At 44.8% G+C, this 22,243-nt stretch overlaps 1 protein-coding gene across 2 annotated transcripts in view; it reads left to right on the top strand.

Annotated features, from left to right (window-relative positions):
- Positions 1–9,252: 9,252 nt before the first annotated feature.
- The window catches only part of IGF2R (insulin like growth factor 2 receptor), an 86,467-nt gene continuing 73,476 nt past the window's right edge, over positions 9,253–22,243 (top strand). For both annotated transcript variants that reach the window (XM_075267664.1, XM_075267663.1), the window contains exon 1: positions 9,253–9,405. In XM_075267664.1, coding sequence (XP_075123765.1) covers positions 9,311–9,405 — 95 coding nt within the window. In that variant the 5' untranslated portion in view covers positions 9,253–9,310. The remainder of the gene's footprint in view (positions 9,406–22,243) is intronic.

Genomic DNA, 22,243 nt, shown 5'->3' with positions numbered 1-22,243 from the left:
TAATATATTACTGTGTATTATCATGTATCTGTATTACTATGCAGCTGAAACATACTGAAATTTCCCCACTGTGGGACTATTAAAGGATTATCTTATATACAGGGGCAGAGCGGGGGCGGGGCTTAGCGGAGGGGCGGGGCTTCGCAAAGGGGGCGGGGCTTCGCACCATTCGCCGGCAGAGAGCAGGCCCGGAGACTGCCTGCGCTCTGCCTGAGCGTGAGAGGAGGCTGCTGGAGCAGCGCTGCTCCAGTGGCCTCCCCAAACCACTGCTCGGTGCTAAGCCAGTCCAGGACAGCTTGTCCTGGACTAGCTTAGGTTAGCAAAAATGCCGCCCTCCCTGAGGTCCTGGCATAGCGCCGCCTGAAGCGCTCGCTTCAGGTCGCCTCATGGGAGGCGCGGCGCTGCTTATATATTATATATTATTGCCCCAGTTCCCTCTCCCCCCCTTCTAACATCTTTCCATTGCCCCCTGTACTCATACCTCCCAACTTTTGAAGAACCGAAAGAGGGACAAAATGTGCAGCGCGCTCTGCGTGCCGCAGCAAATTTAGTCCCGCCCACTTTTATGTTGACTCCGCCCATTCTCATTAATTTTTCATGTGCCCGCACACAGTATAATCCTCCTACAGTCACCCGTAAATTATATGTCCCCCCTCTATCTCTCCCCCAGTTTCATATACACCCTTCATCTGCCCCCAGTTTCATGTCCCCTCCATGTCTGTCTCCAGATTCATGTCCCCTCCATCTCTGTCCCCAGATTCATGTCCCCCATTTCTGCCCACAGTTTCATGTCCCCTCCATCTCTGCCCCCAGATTCATGTCCCCCCATCTCTGCTCCCAGATTCATGTCCACTCCATCTCTGCCCCCAGATTCATGTCCCCCCATCTCTGCCCCCAGATTCATGTCCCCCCATCTCTACCCCCAGATTCATGTCCCCCCCATCTCTACCCCCAGATTCATGTCCCCCCCATCTCTGCCCCCAGATTCATGTCCCCCCTTCTCTGCCCCCAGATTCATGTCCCCCATCTCTGCCCCCAGATTCATGTCCCCCCCATCTCTACCCCCAGATTCATGTCCCCTCCATCTCTGCCCCCAGATTCATGTCTCCACATCTCTGCCCCCAGATTCATGTCTCCACATCTCTTCCCTCAGTGTCATGCCGTCCTCTCCATCTCTGCCCCCAGTGTCATGCCGTCCTCTCCATCTCTGCCCCCAGTGTCATGCCGTCCTCTCCATCTCTGCCCCCAGTGTCATGCCGTCCTCTCCATCTCTGCCCCCAGTGTCATGCCGTCCTCTCCAGCTCTGCCCCCAGTGTCATGCCGTCCTCTCCTTCATCTGCCCCCAGTTTCACGTTCCACCTCAGTACACATTACACTTACCTTCTTCCACGTTCCCCCGCTGCACTCTGCGCGCCTCTCTCTCACTGCCGCACAGTTGTAAACGCGATGTGACGTCATCACATCGCGTCTTCGCAGCCAGTAGGCGGCGTTCAGCGGCGAAGAAAGTAGCTGACCTGTGTCAGCTCCGTGCTTCAGCCGCGTATGTGTTCAACTCAGATCTGCGTCCTCTGGACGCAGATCTGAGTTGAAATCGGACATATAATGACTGCTGCGGGCGCCAGGGGGCTGGCACACGGTGGCGGTCCAAAACCGGGCCCCCCCCCATTTTTCAATTTGGCCAGGCCCCTGACGCCAGTAGCAGTAATACTGGCCTATCGGCGGCCCAGGGCATAGACACACAAGTCCAAAACAAAGGTAGAGTTTATTTTCACTCAAAAAGGTAGTGCAGCAACAAAAGGAAACAATACAAAATAAATACCTGCCCGGCTAGGCTCTAACTAAACATAGAATAGGTTACCTCACCTAGAATAACAGAAATCAAAAGCCAGTAGAATCCTTCAGGACACAGCTCCAAAAATATGACCTCTTTCTTTGGCTCTCCACCCAAACTCTGTCCCCCAGTTTGTTGCTGGAGCTGGCTTCTTAATTCCTCTTGATGAGCAGACTCTCTGCAGCTGAGTTGCTGCCGGACCATCCCCAAAGTGTGGACTGGAGGGGGGGGGGGGTGGAATGACAGGTCCCACTGCCAACCTACCTGCCATTCCTAAAAAATCCAGCCCAATACTGAGAATTTACCAAAATGCTCAGCAGACAATAGTTATCTGCTGAGAACAAACATTCCTTCTGGAGTTTTCTCATCTCACCCACCTTAGTAATCTGAGTGAGATGTACACCCCCTCCATTACCTGACCAGCGATTGGCTTACAATATATATAGTATACAATTGGAAGCAGCCCCACTCCTACTCAAGTGAACGATAGTGAGGCAGCAGTTCCTTGCACCTCCACTATAGGGTAGGTAGGGTGTTTGATGTACAACAGAAATTTGATGTAAAAACAGTGCAACTGCTAGAAACACATGCAGAATAAGATAAGATAATCCTTTAATAATCCTTTAATAGTCCCACAATGGGGAAATTTCAGTGATACAGTTTCATAGATGGTACAGTAGTATATAACAAGAGAGGAAACACATACAAGCTCATGGCAGATAGAGAAATCCTAGGAATCATACAGGAATACATTGAGCAATTTAGCAGGACTTTCCTGCATTTATACTCCTGTACCGCACAGCTCACATGTCCCACTCTGCTGCACCAGCGCACACTCAGCTCTTCTACATCTCGGGTGTAGCAGAGCTGAGTGTGCGCTGAGCTCTGATGCACGAGCGCACACTCAACTCTGCTACATCTGAGATCGGACCACAATGGAGACTGCTGTGGACCGATCTTAGACTCCGCCTCATCTGGCAGAATCAGCGTTGATTGACCAAATGCTGTATTCTGTATGGCATTCGGCCAATCAACGCTGGTCAATGCATTCCTATGGGAAAAAGTCAGCTCCCGCATATCGCAAGCTGACAGGGATCCCAACGAGATAGTGGCGTAATACAGGTACTTGGGCATGTTAGATGCCCCAGGCATGCTTCCCCTGCTGTCCCAGTTGCATTCCCGAGGGGTTGTCATCATTTCCTGAGGTGTCATAGTGGACTTGGTGACCCTCCTGAGTAGAATATTGGTGTCCCCCTAAACAAGTATTTTTTCCATATAGACTATAATGGGGTTCGATATTCATTCGAACAGTCGAGTTTTGAGGGGCTACTCGAATCGAATATCAAACTTCGAACATTTCACTGTTCGCTCATCTCTAGTTGTTCCCCCTCATTTAATGAAAGAAAAACCCAGAATGGTCACAGAGATAACTTGAATCTCACAATTCACAGATTTTTTTTAAAAAAACAAAACTCATGAAACAGACCTGGACAGAAATGATGGTTCCCTTAACTTAAAGGGATTCTACCATTAAAAACCTTTTTTCTGTGGATAAGACGTCGGAATAGCCTTTAGAAAGGCTATTCGTCTCTTACCTTTAGATGTGATCTTTGCCGCACCGTTCCTTAGAAATACCGGTTTTTACCGGTATGCAAATGAGTTCTCTCACAGCAATGGGGGTGGGCGCCAGCGCTGGAAATGCGATGGAGGCGTCCCCACTGCTGCTCGAAAACAGGCTCCAGCGATGCCTCTATCTTCTGCTGGATCCTCCCCTTCTTTCTTCGGCGTCACCTCCGACGCCTGCGCAGTTGGCTCTGCCAGTGAGACACTAGTAGAACCGACTGTGCATGCCCGCGACCATAGTTCCGACGCCGCAATTGCACGCATGCGCAGTCGGCTCTACTAGTGTCTCACTGGCAAAGCCAACTGCGCAGGCGTCGGAGGTGACGCCGAAGAAAGAAGGGGAGGATCCAGCAGAAGATAGAGGCGTCGCTGGAGCCTGTTTTCGAGCAGCAGTGGGGACGCCTCCATCGCACTTCCAGCGCTGGGGCCCACCCCCATCACTGCGAGAGAACGGCGCGGCAGAGATCACATCTAAAGGTAAGAGACGAATAGCCTTTCTAAAGGCTATTCCGACGTCTTATCTACAAAAAAAAGGGTTTTAATGGTAGAATCCCTTTAATATTTTGTTGCACAACCTATTGAGGCAATCGCTGCAATCACACGATTCCTGTAACTGTCAATGAGACTTCTGCATCTCTTAACAGGTAATTTGGCCACTTCTCATGAGCAAACTGCTCCAGTTGTCTCGGGGTTGAAGGGTGCCTTTTCCAGATGGCATATTTCAGCTCCTTCCAAAGATGCTCAATAGGATTTAGGTCAGGGCTCATAGAAGGCCACTTCAGAATAGTCCAATGTTTTCCTCTTACGCTGGGTTCACACCAGCGCACGATTTCCATTTTCAGGTTTCCGTCTTCTGCAGACAGAAGACGGACACCTGACAGAGCGGCTGTGAGCACAGGTGAGCGTTTTGTGCTCTCCGCGGCGAAACCGTTTTTGCTCAATCCTCTCCTGGCAACACCATTTTTTTTTTGTGGTGTTGCATTTTTTTTCTGCTGCGCCTTTAAGTCTGGGGCCCCACGTTGCGGAAACGCAGCTTCCTTTGTTGCAGATTTTTTTGAGCCAAAGCCAGGAGAGGATTGAGCAGAAGTGAGAAGTATAAAAACTTCCTATATATTTTCCATTCTCTCTGTAGCCATTCTTGGTTTTGGCTAAAAAAAAACGCAGCAAAATCTGTAACAAAAGAAGCTGTATTTCTGCAATGTGGGGCCTCAGCCTAATGGGAGTTTTCGCTGGGAATTCTCTGTAGTTATTCTTCCACAACTTGGGGCCTGAGCCTAAGACCAGTTGCAGACTACCATGCTGCAACTGGCCTGCCATGAATTAAAAGCAAGGGCCACAAAATAGGACAGGAATAGGACCTGTCCTATCTGATGCAGCCCAGACTGTTGGCCCGCACACGGAACCGTGAAAATCACAGTCGTGTGTACAGGGCCATACAAAGGAATTCACTGATAGCACCCTGACCCACACCATGGTATTCTGCAAGGGGCCTTAGGGTCCATTTACATGGTGCAGTGAAGACAGCATCAGAAAAAAAATGTATGCTATGTATGACCTGTGCAAGTAATATAAACCTGAAAAAGGCATGTGGGCAAATGGGGGAGGAAAGGCTGTGGTTGAAAAAACACCCACTACCTTGTATGCAAAGACAGTGAAAATTAGGCATGTAATGGACGCTTTTTCAATGCCTGTCACATGGCTGCATTAATTTTAATGTCTGTGAATGAGGGTTACTCATATGACTGATATTTTGAGGGTCCACTGTAATCCTATCCTACTAATATTATAAATGTGAAAGTTTGGATGGTTGTGTGTTTGTTACTAAATCACACAAAAACGGCTGAACGGATTTGAATGAAATTTGGCCCATACATAGATTGTAACCTCGATTAAAACATAGGCTACTTTTTATCCTGGTAAATGACATGGCTTCACAGCTGTTATGAATTTATGTTCACATACTATATTAAACTGCTCTTGCAGCAGTCTTATCTCAGGTTCTGATAAAGCCAGGTCTGTTCTCTCTATGTAAACACTCAGCTAACCTTCCGTCCATTGTGTACCTGCATTTACATATTAACTGATCTACTCCAGGCAACATGCTGACACACTGGATGGGAAAACCCCCTTAATCCATATTGGCAGTTTGCTACTTTTAAACATGCCTGGAAAAAGAAAATCTAATTTGTCGCAAAATTCTAAAACAAGAGCTATGAAGGTAGCCAGAAGTCAACAGAGTTCTCCTCAAGCAGAGCTGAGGGGGGGGATCATTGGTGCCAACAACATGTTCATTATATGGTGTCCCAGTGAGCTGCTGAGGTGCCGGAACAATCACAGGCACAGCATGAGGAACACGTTCAGCAGCAGGACAGCTTAAAAGCTGTCGAAACGCCGGGGCACGCAAACCATCGATGGCAGCAATTTGCTGAATATAGGCAGATCAGCGACGCTAACAACATGCAGACGAAATCGTGAGCAGAGGCTAGTAGTTAAATATATGTCAAAATGTAGGTCAAGCTTTATTTTTGTTCATTTTCATGGATCCTTCTACACACTGTAATCTATGAGGGGTTCATGAAAACAGGTATCCCTTGGGTGACAAATGGACAGTTTTTTAATGGCCGTTTTCACCCATGGTCATGTGAATGAAGGCTTAGAAAAACATTTTCTTTGTAGTGGATTATGTATTATAGACTTTATACTAACATTTGACCATAGAAAAAAGGCAAAAGTACTGCTAAAAACAAAGTAAAAAACAGCTAAAATAGTAAGCCTGCCAAAAGGGACTGGGAAATTTATTAAAGTGGTTGTCTATGACCCAGCAATGGACATGGGTCTGACACTTGGACTCCAATCAGTTCAGCAAGACAAGAAGTTGTATGCACTGTACAGAGATTCATACAATGTAGCAGTAGCACCGGAGACCGATTCTCTACTCAACTGATTCACTTGAACAGGAACAGAGCTGCTTCCAATCATACAACCTTAAGACCCCCATGCACCTGACAGAGTTTGAAATGATTTTGCAGCAGAATGCAGTTGGATAACACTCAGAGTGACATCCAAGTGAGTGACATCTGAGTGCATTCTATGGGGGCTTCCGATCAGTTCTGTTGAAATGGAGCAAGATAGGACCTCTTCTATTTTCATCGGAATGGAAATGACCCTCAGAGGCCCGTTGGATGACACCCCAAACAGCTGATTGGTGTAGGTCTGTGTGAAGGATCTCGCCTCACCAAAGCCACTTTGGTACACCTGCGATCACCTTTCTTACCTTCCACTCAAGTCCCGTGAGTGTACCTGGGCTCATAGGATAATACGAAACAAGCTTTAGAAATTGTATATATTTATTAACACAAGTGGGTCGGTACTAGCCACAAACATATAAAATAATCCTTTAGTAGTCCCACAGACTATATACAGAGCTATAGATCAGTGGAAATACAGACAAATATAAAATACAGTACGTAAAATAAAATGGGATAAAAAAAAAAAAATAGAAAAGGTATAATACCAAACAAAGCGATGGTTTGCTTCGCTGCGCCTCATCCTAGGCCGCAGGGTGCTTCCTTAAATTAGTCCAAACAACATGTTTCCTTTACATGCTGGCCCAGAGGCAGTGCTCTCTCTGTTGCTTCTTGGCTGAGTGACTGGGCGGGATATATACCCCGCCCTCCATCCTTGAACCAAATAACTAAAAACAGTCATAATCCCCCACCAGATGATCATAGTGTCAAACCAGGAGTATGATGAGGTTCTTAGGGAGGTCCCTATTGTGTAGACACCTAGAAAGACACCCTAATACCCTTTGGGTAATGAGTTCAGTCTCTGGACCTTTCCCTTTCAACTGCACAATGTTTGGACTGGAAATGTGCGTCTTCGCCTTCTGCACCTGAGGAATTTATTGGGGTGACTGTAGTATATTTTCCTAGGAAAATATTGTCCTAATTTGTTCCTGGGCCAGAGTCAGAGTCCACCAGTGTTGGAAGACAATGCTCTCCAGGAACTTCCCTGCGGAGTTAATGACTGTCACACAATCATGTAAACAAAGGCCTGTGTACGTTCCCCCTTGCATTCCTGTGATCAAGAAGGGTTAACATGAGCATGTGATATTACACAGAAGAAAAATACATGAATGGAAATACATAACTGATGGCCTGTCCATCACAGTCTGGATCTGGCCAATCTCATATGGAAGACCTATCTTGTGAATACGCCATCAGTATCCAGCTTTGCTGGGTCATGGACAACCCCCATTTCCAACGTTAACATACAAAGCCATCTACAACCTGTCCCCTCCATATATCTCTGACCTCATCTCCCGCTACCTGCCCACACGTAACCTTAGATCCTCCAATGACCTTCTACTCCGCTCTGCCCTCATCCGCTCCTCACATAACCGTCTCCAAGACTTCTCCCGCGCATCCCCCATACTCTGGAACTCCTTACCACGACACATAAGACTGACCCCCACAATCACAGGCTTCAAAAAGGCCCTGAAGACTCACCTATTCAGGAAGGCCTACAACCTCCAATAACACTATCACCGCACCCCCATCTGTACAGCCTCCCCCCTCTCCTTCTGTCTCTACCCCCCTCCCCCCATAGATTGTAAGCCCTCGCGGGCAGGGCCCTCTACCCCACTGTGCCAGCCGATCACTGTTGGTATGATATGTACCCGTATATTCTGTGTACTGTATGTAACCCCCAAATGTAAAGCACCATGGAATTAATGGTGCTATATAAATAAACAATAATAATAATAAATACCAGTCTTAATCCCTTCCCCCCACAGGTGGTAAAAAATATGCAAATCTATTCTCCAGGATGTAATTAGGAGAACAGTGCACTCTGTATGCCGCCCTCTAGAGGGCAGCCTCCTTAACATCATGCATGACTCAGTTAATAAGCCCACTATCATGATGCGGATTTAATTGCCAAATTAGTATTTCTATTCCAAAAAGAACAGATTCCCAGCTATGGACAGCGCTGTTTCGGCCTATTGGGCCTCCTCAGCATAGCGCAGGGATACTGATTTGGCAGAGCGAGAGACTATAGACCAGGGTCAGGGGATAATAGATCACATCAGGGAGAGTGTGTGCCTGCATAGGCAGTACAGAGACATACAAGTCATTCCTGCTCCGCTAGGGATTCTGGGTAAAAAATATGCAAATCTATTCTTTAGGATGTAATTAGGAGAACAGTGCACGGGTGGTATATATGCCAGACTTCTTAACAGGCTCTAGCGCCTGAATCAAAAGCTATACCAAACAAAATCGGTTGTAGATTTCTGGTATAATATGCCATTTTTCGGTTGTCTGGTTTCTGATCTACTGAGGTGTCCTTGTCCATAGACAACGCGCTATTTTAACCTGAAATGCATCAAGTTACTATTTTTTTGCCTCCATAGCCCCATTTCATGCTCTCAGTGGGAATGAGCCGCAATACGTACAGGAATAGGTCCTGCCCTGAGTTTTTCATACAAGGCACCGTGAAAATACAGGGTTGTGTGTATGGAGCCATAGAAGTGAATTGGTCCGTGTGCTAGTCATGGCTAGTCGTGTGCATGAGTCCTAAAGGCAGTGTTCCATTAGGGAAAAGTATACACGTTAGTTTTCCAATGGAAGGAAGAAAACTCATATTCGCCAAACTATACCCCAGAACAGCCCTGGAAGGATATCCCGCACATAACACGAACACGCTACACTTCTCTTACAGTCCCACTAGGGGGAGCCGCGGAGCTAACCGCAGATCATGTGCCGGCAGTAGGCGGGGCTGTCAGGTGACGATCACATGACTCTGCCCTGGGCTGCTTGTGTTTCTACGCCGGGGCTGCGCTCTGGAATCGGCCGCAGTATGAGACCCCCGGGAATGTCGCTGCTCGTCCTCGTGCTGCCCCTCATCCTCGGTGTTACCGGGCAGCCCAGCAGTGTACCGAAGGACCTGTGCGGGTGAGTGCGGCGTGTTCTCCACACGGACATATGTGTGCGGCCACTTCCTCTTTCTGCAGCTTTGTCATCTCTTTAATGTGCGGTACAGGACATGACAATGCACAAGCCCAATAGTTATGGTGCTGCGGGTCATGTGTGTGCCCCCCGTCCGGTGGTAATGAGGTCACCGCCGTGTGCTGTATAGGACCTCATGGGGTGTCTTGTGTCCCTGGTGCTATATACAGTGTAATAACTTCAATGGTGTACATGTATGTAGTGATGTGTGTGTGAATATATAGTGCTAGGTATAGGCAGTTATATAGTGTACAGTATACGGTCAGTCATGTATATAGTGCTAGGTATAGGCAGTTATATAGTGTACAGTATACGGTCAGTCATGTATATAGTGCTAGGTATAGGCAGTTATATAGTGTCCATTATAAGGTCAGTCATGTATATAGTGCTAGGTATAGGCAGTTATATAGTGTACATTATAAGGTCAATCATGTATATAGTGCTAGGTGTAGGCAGTTATATAGTGTACATGATAAGGTCAGTCATGTATATAGTGCTAGGTATAGGCAGTTATATAGTGTACAGTATACGGTCAGTCATGTATATAGTGCTAGGTATAGGCAGTTATATAGTGTCCATTATACGGTCAGTCATGTATATAGTGCTAGGTATAGGCAGTTATATAGTGTCCATTATAAGGTCAGTCATGTATATAGTGCTAGGTATAGGCAGTCAGTGGTGTACATATATGTAACATATAGTAAAGTATATAATCGTGTTGTAAATATTTTGTAATGAGTGCGGTCAGTTGTATTATGACACATACATAGAGTTGTATATACCCAATTATATAATGTACATATGTGTGTATCTAATATGGAGTACATATGTACACACACCATTATATATATATCTGTATAATTTGTGCTGTGTATAGTTTTACCAGGGGAAGTCTCCAGCACGGCATTTTCCTTGCCACATACAAATGTCTTTAAGCCGTCCTGTGTTGCTATAGACTTTTACAAAAAGAAGTGGAACTGAATATGTTGGGAACTGTCTTTGGTGTTTCCTCTACAGCAGGGGTAGGGAACGTACGGCTCTCCAGCTGTTGCAAAACTACAACTCCCATTATGCATACTTGCTCTGCTGTTCTTGGAACTCCCATGGAAGTGAATGGAGCATGTTGGGAGTTGTAGTTTCACAGCAGCTGTAGAGCCGAACGTTTCCTACCCCTGCTCTAGAAGTTCCTCAAATTATGGCCTATTGGGGTTTCTTGAAGACTGGAGTCAAGAAATCCACCAGAGACATCCCCCTTTGTGACTGCGGCCTCTGGGGCGCTCAATGTCCTGGCTCCTGCTCCTAGCACTTCCAGCAAGCAAGAATGAGCCATATATCAGGGGAAGTTGTTGTCGGCCAGGCGTGTCCCATGTGGTGACACTACTACACGGTGGCCATTTCTGTAAACTGAAAACTTCTGCATGTCAATTGGCATGCAGTTGGTAAAATCCAGGCTATTTGGCTTCTTGTAACGCTGGATTGCTGGGGCACAGAAGTGCCAGTCAACAGTCCCTCTATTATAAACCAAGGCACAATGATGGTGGTTCACCTCTGATAAGCTGGTATTGTGCTGCTCCTTGTTAGGCCGGTTGCAGACAACCATGCTGCAACCAGCCTGCCGTGATTTAAAAGCACAAGGCTGCACGCAGGGGGCACAGGGATGTCCCAATGTGCCGCCTGTGAATAGGCCATGTTTCCGTGGTTCCTTTCATTAAATGAATAGGAGCCACTGAAGAATGGTCCGCAAAATAGGACAAGAATAGGACCTGTCCTATCTGACGCGGCTCGTACACGGGACTGTGAAAATCATGGTCGTGGGTACGGGCCCATAGAAAAGAATGGGTTACTGGGCTCTCCATGAAATAAATGGATAGCACACTGACCCACAGCATGGTCATCAGGGTAGGGTGGGTCATCACCATTATGTAACTTCGTCCGTTGCTCTCATCCGTTACAGCATAAGAGTAACAAACATTAAATGACATATACAGACAGAGCCCCCTCCGTTTGGTGACCATCTGCATATTCTGCAGTTTAAAGAAACATTATAGAAGCTTTCCTCCTTCATATTATGTACTTTTCTGCATTCAGGACTTCTTATTCAGTTACAAAAGTAAATGAACATGACTGAAGAAAGTGTCCGTCATATTGTTTACATGACAGTCAATGGGGCTGGACACAAACTGAGGGGCTAAGGCTGTCTAATGTTCATTGCTGCCATCCTATGATCGAAATCGCAATGGGCATTAATAATGGTAATGTGAACATAGCCTCATACTGTATTCTGCATTCCTGTGACTGATCATCGTGATTTCAGCCTCTGCTCAGCAATGTGTATTTAAAGTCACTGATCATTCATGGAACATCTGAGTACTTAGGACTTCTAGTGCTACAAATAGGCCTGTCTTAGCGTAATCTTCCACCCTCAGCACTTAGATGACAGAACTGATATTAGCCACTGATCTTTCTCATGGTTTTAGTGGTTTCCTGCTTTCATGCTAGATGTGTACGGTCGCATTTCAGGTATTACTACACCCTGTATAAGTTTTGGTATGACTTTGGTAATATTGATAGGTTTACTAATAAACAACTGAAAGTGGAATGTTTAAGTCATGGCTTTGTGTCATGGAACATGTGTCATAGAACATATTATCTATCTATCTATAGACAGAATGGCATAAACGAATTAAAGGGGCATTTCAACGTATTTTTAAAAGGCCTTTTTGTCCCAGGTTGAAACTAAAATCATAAGTCCATTCTGGCATCTTGTAATCCATTGTTGTCTGGGGAGACAATAGTCCCACTCCAGCTGATTTGAGCCATCTCCTTTTGGCTGGAGACAATGGAGATGTACACTCACCGGCCACTTTATTAGGTACACCTGTCCAACTGCTCGTTAACACTTAATTTCTAATCAGCCAATCACATGGCGGCAACTCAGTGCATTTAGGCATGTAGACATGGTCAAGACAATCTCCTGCAGTTCAAACCGAGCATCAGTATGGAGAAGAAAGGTGATTTGAGTGCCTTTGAACGTGGCATGGTTGTTGGTGCCAGAAGGGCTGGTCTGAGTATTTCAGAAACTGCTGATCTACTGGGATTTTCACGCACAACCATCTCTAGGGTTTACAGAGAATGGTCCGAAAAAGAAAAAACATCCAGTGAGCGGCAGTTCTGTGGGCGGAAATGCGTTGTTGATGCCAGAGGTCAGAGGAGAATGGTCAGACTGGTTCGAGCTGATAGAAAGGCAACAGTGACTCAAATAGCCACCCGTTACAACCAAGGTAGCCAGAAGAGCATCTCTGAACGCACACACCGGGTGCCACTCCTTTCAGCTAAGAACAGGAAACTGAGGCTACAATTTGCACAAGCTCATCGAAATTGGACAATTGAAGATTGGAAAAACGTTGCCTGGTCTGATGAGTCTCGATTTCTGCTGCGACATTCGGATGGTAGGGTCAGAATTTGGCGTCAACAACATGAAAGCATGGATCCATCCTGCCTTGTATCAACGGTTCAGGCTGGTGGTGGTGGTGTCATGGTGTGGGGAATATTTTCTTGGCACTCTTTGGGCCCCTTGGTACCAATTGAGCATCGTTGCACCGCCAAAGCCTACCTGAGTATTGTTGCTGACCATGTCCATCCCTTTATGACCACAATGTACCCAACATCTGATGGCTACTTTCAGCAGGATAATGCGCCATGTCATAAAGCTGGAATCATCTCAGACTAGTTTCTTGAACATGACAATGAGTTCACTGCACTCCAATGGCCTCCACAGTCACCAGATCTCAATCCAATAGAGCATCTTTGGGATGTGGTGGAACGGGAGATTCCCATCATGGATGTGCAGCCGACAAATCTACGGCAACTGTGTGATGCCATCATGTCAATATGGACCAAAATCTCTGAGGAATGCTTCCAGCACCTTGCTGAATCTATGCCACGAAGAATTGAGGCAGTTCTGAAGGCAAAAGGGGGTCCAACCCGTTACTAGCATGGTGTACCTAATAAAGTGGCCGGTGAGTGTAGATGTTGGTGCCAAAGTGGTCAAGCATTTTGATATAGCCAATACAATAGACCAGGTCAATGAACAGACAATTCAAGAGGACATCTCTAAGGAATGGTGGAAAAACCAGCTAGACTGTCATAAAGCATGTACAGATAAATTCAATTAACCTCCAGCCCCTCACACACCTAGTGTCGGGGGGTGGATGGAGTTCAGAGCTAAGCCAAAGAGTATGCCCATATGTATATACTGTAATACACACATGGGATTGTCAAGATTGAAACTACAAAAACATTCCTGTGTATTATAAGGTTTTGACAGTGTACCAGACATCATGACAAGGTTGCTGTGCTTGACCATGTGGACATAAGGAGATTCTACAGGATTTCCCGTGAGAGCATGGGAGGGCCGGGCACTCCCGCAGAAAGTGACATCACAAGAAGGGGCGTTGCAGAAGGTCACTGCCCTCCCGGAGGCAAGTTCCCTGGAGCTGATGTCACAGGAGGCGGATACCCCGAACAACCAATCAGACTCTTGATAAAGCTTGCTGTTGTTTAATTCCTGTAGTTGGATATAAAAAAAAAAACAAAAAAACCCCAAAAACAACCTGCACGTGGAATAAAGGTCTCTTTTTGTGCACTGCTGAGGCTAAGGGCTCGTTCAAATCTGTGCCCGGTCTCCGTTCTGCAGGTTTCCGTTTCCTGCACAAACCCAGGGCAGGAGACGGAAACCTGCCGTCATCTTTCAAACCCATTCATTTGAATAGGTTTGAAAAGTGTCCGGCCGTGAGCGAGCTCCGCAGAGAAACCGTTTTTTTTAACCGGACACCGAGTCGGACATGCAGTACTCTGTGTCCGGTTTAAATAAAACTGTTTCGCCACGGAGAGCTCAAAATGCTCACCAGCGCTCACGGCCGGACTCGGCATGACAGGTTTCCGTCTTCTGCCGGCAGAAGACAGAAACCTAGTACGGAGTGCCGAACACTGGTGTGAACCCAGCGTCAGAGAGGCGCTTATACTAACACATGTTGTCTGGAGTGATTTCTTCAATGCTAGCACTTACTCTTTGACTTTGTCCAGCCACAATCACTCACAGTTATTGGACAGGTGACCATAAAGGCCCCTGTTTCTGACATTTTAATGCAGCGGGAGCCACATGTGGCCGAAACCCTGCCAGTTGGTACGTGGCTTTCAATGGTGTCGTTATACAGCAGTGTAGTCATTGGCAGCCATACAGTCACACTTAGTAGAATGACCTCTACATGTAATCTAATAGCCCCTACACTGCCTGCACATAGAATGGCCCCCTCATATAATATAATGACTTTGACAATGCCCCAACATGTAATATATCAGCTTCCAGAGTGCCGTCATATTTAATAAAATAGCCACACTTACAATATAATACAGTACTGATGGAAGCATTCATTGCACCTATAAAGTTAGGATGGGGCCTGCGGTTGTACATTGATGTTTATCCTCGGCAAGTGGGAGGATGCGTGCTTTTTTGGTTGCAGATTTTATATATTTTTTTTAATTTGCTGTGGATTTTACTCATTTCAGTGCAAGGGGTAAAGTTTGATTTTATGTCTGGCAGAATCGGCAAACATTTCAGGACTTCTTTGTAGCTGAGCTTTTTCTTGGCTTTGTAGGAACATTGCCTTTGTCGCCGGTTGTTTGCTGATTTAGAGGCTGCTCTTTGGTGTGCTTTGGTAGTGTGCAGTGTCATTCTCCTCAGTTTGTCATTCCTGTCTGTGACTTGTGTCTCATGACACTTGTTCCTTTTTATAGAGCATTGTAGTAGATGAATTCTGTTACACAGGATTTCTCAATCATTGGATTTGCAGACAGCAGTCGTGGTTGGTTTCCTTATCTCCTCTCTACATCCTGTAATATAGGACTTGTCTTCCACTTCCCATTCACATCTATTCACACATTTCTCACAATGTGTATTTCTCAATGCTGTTATCAGTATATATTATGCCTTATACATGCTGACACTTATCTTGTGCTGTACCTGATCTTGTCATGTTTACCAGACCATGTACACTGTATATACATCAGTAGCTGCATAGGAAAGACCCAAATGAAAACTACATTCAAAATACATTGTTCTGAATTTGTATTTTTCATGCAGTTCTTGACCACATGCTTTTAGGCCATAGGTTTTAGCAGACAACATGGTCACTTGCAAAAACCTTGATCAGATGCTTTCAGACAACCTTACCAAATCCCATCCCAACCATAGGTCTAATGACCTGCTATGGCAGAATCATGTGGGGGGATTGATCTTGCTGTATTTTGGGCTATTGGATCTGTGATCGGGGCAGGGTTTGTAGTGAATGTGTTACAGTTGTCTGAAGGTTCCCTTAAAGAGGACTTCTGACTTAAAAAAATTAATTTATAGTAACTCAAAATATAACACAAGATACTGATCATATTTCTTTTTCATATTGAGCACTATTTCAGTGCCACAGGTAACTGGGTATTCTGGTGCCACAGGACAACCACTCCTTTTCAAGAAGTAGGAGCAGTGCCACAATTCCCCAGTACCGCTGTTATGCAGTGGATGGGGCACTTCACTTGAATAGGATCAGCCTGCATGTGTTCACCATCCATTAGCTGCTTCCAACACCTGCACGCTGCTAGAACAGCTGATCTGTGTAGGGTCCAGGCGTCCTGTGGATAGTATGAAATGTCATTTTGGAGCCGGAAAACCTCTTTAATATAAATATAACAAATCAGATTTCCAACTCACACCTTTTGGTTATCGTGTGTCTATCCACAATATCCATCAAGCTTCTTTAATTCGCACTTTTTTAGCCCAGTTACCACCTTGCTATGGTTTATTAACCTTCCAGAGAATGTGAACATGTTGGATATATGTTCTGGAGGTGGCTGAGAGCTGGTGGTGAGGCAGTAAGCAGGGCCACAGACCCCACGTACGTTTTGGCGCAAGCCTTCGTCAGTTCTCAGCCACCTCCACACTATGGGTAAGGTTATTTATGTCACATTACTGGTTTGATATATGGACTAGCTAGGTCCTACACATATATCTATTATCCTCATATCATCTACAATGCTATACACAGACATATAGGGAGTCGCCTCTCCCTTGTTTGGTAACCTCACCATAGTGTAAGTTTGTAACCTCATACTGCTAATCTTACTCTTCTGTTTTTGGATGTTATACTGCTACTGTTGGTTGCATGTATGGATGGCTTATTATGATACCACATACTTTAACATTCTATATACATATGTATGAACTGTTTAAATTGTCATATTTGGTGGTGATTCAGTGCAGCGGCCATTTATTATATGGCTGTTGTTCATTTCTGTATATTGTTCTTGGTGTTTTTAATGCTGAATAATAAACTTTTGTATTTTGGATATAAACAACTATCTTGCTAATTATTCAGTTCATCTTGGGTATATACTTACCTGACCCTCTGTGGGTCCAAGTTTTTCATCCTATGACTTAGGCCCGGTTCACATCTGCGCATGGGTTTCCCTCCATGGAGTCCGCTTGGGAACCCCCCCAAATGGAAATCTAATCCGCATTAAAAAAAAAAAAAAAAGCGGTTACCTTTGGAAACTGGTGGACATCATAGACCATTAAGTGGGTCCGTGTGGTTTCCGCTCGGTTTCTGCATGAAAAACGCGGAGAGAAAAGTGCTGTTTGCAGAACTTTTCTCTCCACATTTTCATGCAGAGAGTGGAATGGAATGGCCTGAAAGCAGATGTGAATCGGGCCTTAGTCTGCCAGTGGTGCCCCTTTGCTACAAGTTGTATAGGACCTTATATTCAGCATGATACAATATGGCTCTTAAATAACAGTGCCAGACTTTGGCATAATAACTAGTGTTGAGCGAATAGTATTCGTTGAATACCTCACCGGCATAGGAATGGGTGTAATCGGCTTCGAAGATTCGATGCGTTTAACCCCTTGGTGTTACACGCATTCCTATGCTGGCGAGGTATTCGACGAATACTATTCGCTCAACACTAATAATAACTATTGAAACATTGAGTACGTCGGCTGAGTGGCACCAGATAGAACGTACTCTTCTTTCATGACTATTGTACCCCGTTCACCCATTGACGTCAGTAGTTACATGAAAACCACTGACACACGGATGCTGCACTGATCCATTAAATGCATGGCCTAATGAGAAACGTCACATACTACTATACCTGCAGCAGCTGGTGCGTCTGATAACACAGATTATACCCCTATAGCTAGCCTTTCTTGTTGGTGAAGCAGCTAGTCATTGGCTCTTGTGCACTTGCTTTGAAATGGCTGGCATTCCGTATTGGCAACGTACAATACTTAGAACAAATACCTCCCAATTTTTCTTCCTCTGTTCCATAGTCCAGTAGCGATGTCATATTTTTCAGTAGACATGACTCAATATTGAGAGAGGTTTTCCTTACAATTATTGAGTCAAGTGGACTTGAAATGGTTTATTGCCATGGTTGGTGCATAAATAGTGGGTGAGGGCACCTGGTGCCATATGGATATAGCTTGCTGTTTTACCAGCCTGTTGCCTCATTCTTATCAATGTAAGTAGTGACAGTTACTGTGCAATAGTAGTTTGTGGCTACATGTCTGTACACTTTATGCAACAGCAGAAACTGTCACATTTGCCCAATTTTCCAGCTCCCTCTCCTAGCCATTGTATTTTCTTTCATCTGTAAATGATGGTGCTTTGCAAGTCAACGCCCTCTTTAAGATGAAAGATCTGCTCTTTGAAGGGAACAAGTCTGGTCGACTTATAAAGTGAAGGTTTTATCTGATTCATTCATTTGCTGGGTGACTTTGTCTGTGCACATCCCTCTGGCCACCTCTGCAAGTGGATTTTTTTTTTTTTCTGCTTTGACATAATTTTCTGTTGCCGTTTGACATCTGTGGCTTGCTTCTGTTGTCTGCTCTGTTAGGCCAGGTTCGCACCTGTTTTTGGAAACTTTCCTAGAACTGTCTCTGTGTGCTTTGTTTGTCAAGTTGTCAACCTTCCAGTAAATGCAATATTGTGAATAGTGACCACAACATTAGATTAGATTCAGGATCAGATATAATGAAGATTTGTGTAGATTCAGCCTGATTTTTGTTTCCGGGGCACTTAGGAGGCAATCTGCACCTAATAAGTAACTTTAGCATGCCTCACTAGTGAGGTTTACCTTGTTGTGTTTGAAGCATAACCTCCATACTGGAGCAGAACTACGGGGGTAGCAGCTGCCACAGGGCCTGGGACATTAGGGGCCTGGAGACAGCCGCTACCGCTGCATTTCTTATTTTTCCCTTAATAGGCCATTACCAACTGGAGCCAGGGAGAGGTAAATAACAGTGTTTGTTTTTATGTTGGTCTCCCCCCCCCCCCCCCCACTTCGATCTCCGATTATTATACTCTTGGGTCTAAAAAGACCCCAGGGTATAATAATTGTTCATGGGTGTTCACAGTGGGGCATAATACTTTGTGCAGGGGCCACTATGGGGAATAATACTGTGTGCAGGGGCCACTATGGGGCAAATATAGAGTGCGCGGGGGGGAGGGGGGTTCGGTCGGTTGAGGTCTTCAGCGTCTGTCAGGGAGAGGGTGGCCACATGTCAAAAGTTTGCCACGGGGCCCCACCATTCCTAGTTATGCCACTGCCGCTATATTCTATATAGAGTGAAGTATTATGCATGTGGCTAGTACGTTCAATCCTACCATGCTTATTTGAGTATATTCACATGTGGCAGATTTGGTGCAAATTTCTGTGACTGAAAATCAGTATATCTATATGGGTTTGTGGATTGTACTTGGATTTCCAGAAACCCCAGTTACTGATCTTTTTGCAACAAATCTTCCCGATGCGAATATACCCAACTATCTCAGCTTTGGCATGGTCTTGACCAGTACAGGCTTCAAAGGTGTCCTAGTAGAGAATCTTGGTAATGGTAAAACTATCAAAAACTGAATTTTTGGCCACTGTGTCAAGGTAAGCTATGCAAAATTGGGCTACCAATACACACACATATATGCGCCCGAGGCGCGTTATGCCTTAGCTTCCTCAAAGGGAATACAATACATCTTTTATATAATTTTTTTTTTGTGTGTGTTTCTATGGTATATATTTATCACTATATCAAGGTATAGTCCACTATTTTCCCCATTGAACAAAATGCACAAAGCAGCATATGAAGCTATCTGGAGCATATTGTGATTTGCACCCAAAGAAAGGAGAAACGGGGCTGTGAATTAGAGAAGTGACTGACAACTATGGTGAAAACCCGGCCTAGAAATGCCCTGTGCCTCCAGGTCGATCTGTTTACACTCTATTATCTTTACAGCTGTTTACTTTGTACTTACGGTACTTTTATTATATGCCCTGTAGTTACTACATCACTATGCCTTTATAGTATACGGCATGGAAGTTCATTATGTATAGTTTCCTCCTCATATGAAAGCTTCAGCCATTGCATATTCTATTTTGTTCCGTTCTCACAGTCTAAATATGTTTTCTCGTGTGTACTTAGTACTCCAGTGTCTACTAGCTTCTGTAAATCACTCCTTGCACAGACGACTGGTCCCTTTAAGGTTAAGCCAAACAACTTGTGTATTAAGAAATGTACAATTCTGCTTTCTTTATTTCTTCAAGAAAAGGCAATCTCAGTTGCTGATTGTATAATGCGATTATTCTCATTGTTATTGTGAGCTCCCATCTGTGCAATGACGTTCATTGTGCTAGTGCTTACATTATTGGAAGGACAATTCCTGAATAAATGTGAAAATACAATGTAGTTATATTCCCTGCTGGTTCCTGGCCTGTCCGGTAGTCCCTGCTGGTCATGTCATCAACATAATTCACATGACTGCCTTTCATTGGCTGTAAGTAGTCAACTGAATGATGTGTGTGACGTCATCAGTGCAATATCGGTGGAGAGTACAGGTTCTTTCCTTTTTGTGGCCACGTTTTTCTAAAAAATCTGTTTAAAACTCTTTCAGAATAAAAATTAGAAGAGTAACCAATCACTTCTTATCATTCATTTTCTGAAAGTTGGTCCCCCTGGACAGTGTTGTTGTGAATCACTCTGCATTTCACTCTGGCATTCTGGATTTCTGCTTCTGGGCCAAATCTTGACTGACGTCAGCCCATTCTTACCTATCCAGTGTTTGGAGTTATCACAATTTCAGTTTTTTTTGTTTGTACACTCTTGTTGCTCTTGGGTAACGTTTAGATAGCAGTCTTTATTCATGGCCGTCTTCTTTGATTTTCATCCGAGTAATTCTCTTGGATGAAAATCTACCCCACACATAATGGTCTCAGGATGCTTTACTGTTGGCATGACCCAGGACTCTTCGTAGTGTTCGTCTTTTCTTTCTATAGACAGTCAATGTCCCAAACTGTTTGAAGGGGGCTTTATCAGATAAAACTTTACACCACGCCCTACAATCCAATCCAAGTAATTCCTACAGAATTTCAGTCTGTCCTTCGTGCCAGCGGCTTCTGTAAGAATGCTTGTGCAGTGAAGAAAAGTTGGAGTCTCAATGATCATTACATATATGTAGGTATGGGCGACCAGCAAGATTCGTATGAACGGAGACGGTAACGTCAGGTTTTAACCAGATAATCTCCTTAGTGCTTGGATAATTTATCTAAAGAATGTCTGGCTGCGTCACAGAAGTTATGTGTTCACTTTTTATGGAGCTGCGCAGATAAAATCTGTCTCATTTTTTGCCAGGAATTACAGTGTAAAGGAAAACAATATTCAGTTAAGGGTGGACGAAGACTCGGCCATCTTCTTTAATCCAAGGCTACATACACATGACCGTATGTTTTGCCAATGTGCTAGTCTTGTTTTCCACAGTTAGCACACTAACCCATTCATCTCTTTGGCTGCATATGCATGCCTATGTATTATCATGGGCTTTTATATGCAGCAGTGGGACTTGGGCAGAACTCAGGACCAGGTCGGTATATTTTGTGACCTGGCCATTTTTTTGGATTCAATAAAAAAAAAATAGAAGGCTGTATCCAAACTGCACTGTGTGAACAAGATCATGTGCTTGTCATTTGGTCTGGCGATGATGGTTCCAGTATAAAGCAAAATGCCATACGCTAGTTGCCAGCAGATTGCTATCTTGGTCTGTTGCTATATATAAATTTGTAGATCCTATTCGGTGGGTAACCTGCAGCCTGTCTGTGCAAGGATAAGCTGAGACAACTAGTTATTCCGTCGTGAGTATATTGGAGGTTCCAGCAGTTATTGGAGACTCCATCTTGATCAGAAAATTAAAAGGGATATTTTGCTCACTACAAAGTATCATCCATCCATTGGATAGGTGATAAATGTTAGCCTGTGTGGTCCGATTACCAGAATAGGGGTCCCGTGTCCCGCTTTAGTGTGCACACTGCCATTACACATTCTCAGCCTTTGCTCCATTCAGTCCTTCCTGCCTGTGATTTTGATATTGTAGTCTTGGAATAGCCCTTTAAATCCCTAACTCCTGAGATTACCCTTAAATAAAAAAAATCCAGATGTCCCTTTATCAAAATGTCAGTAGTGAAGGCTGCCCGACACCACAAGGAGAGAACATTGTAAATTTGTTATCGCTCTAATCCTGAGGTTCCTGCATTCACTTGCTTATATTGGCAAGATTAACATTGCGTGCAGATATGTCTTGTGGTGCGTACAACAGATGCCATATAAATGGTTTCTCAATCCTGCTCTACTCTTATAAAGATTTAAGAGCTTCTTGTTGTCACTGCCGCCCTCCAAGGTACCAGTGCGTTG

The sequence above is a fragment of the Leptodactylus fuscus genome, chromosome 3 (assembly GCF_031893055.1).
Source record: "Leptodactylus fuscus isolate aLepFus1 chromosome 3, aLepFus1.hap2, whole genome shotgun sequence".
NCBI classification, from domain to species: Eukaryota; Metazoa; Chordata; class Amphibia; order Anura; family Leptodactylidae; genus Leptodactylus; species Leptodactylus fuscus.
Note: the sequence above shows the minus strand (reverse complement) of the source record. Positions and strands in the feature narration are given on the sequence as shown.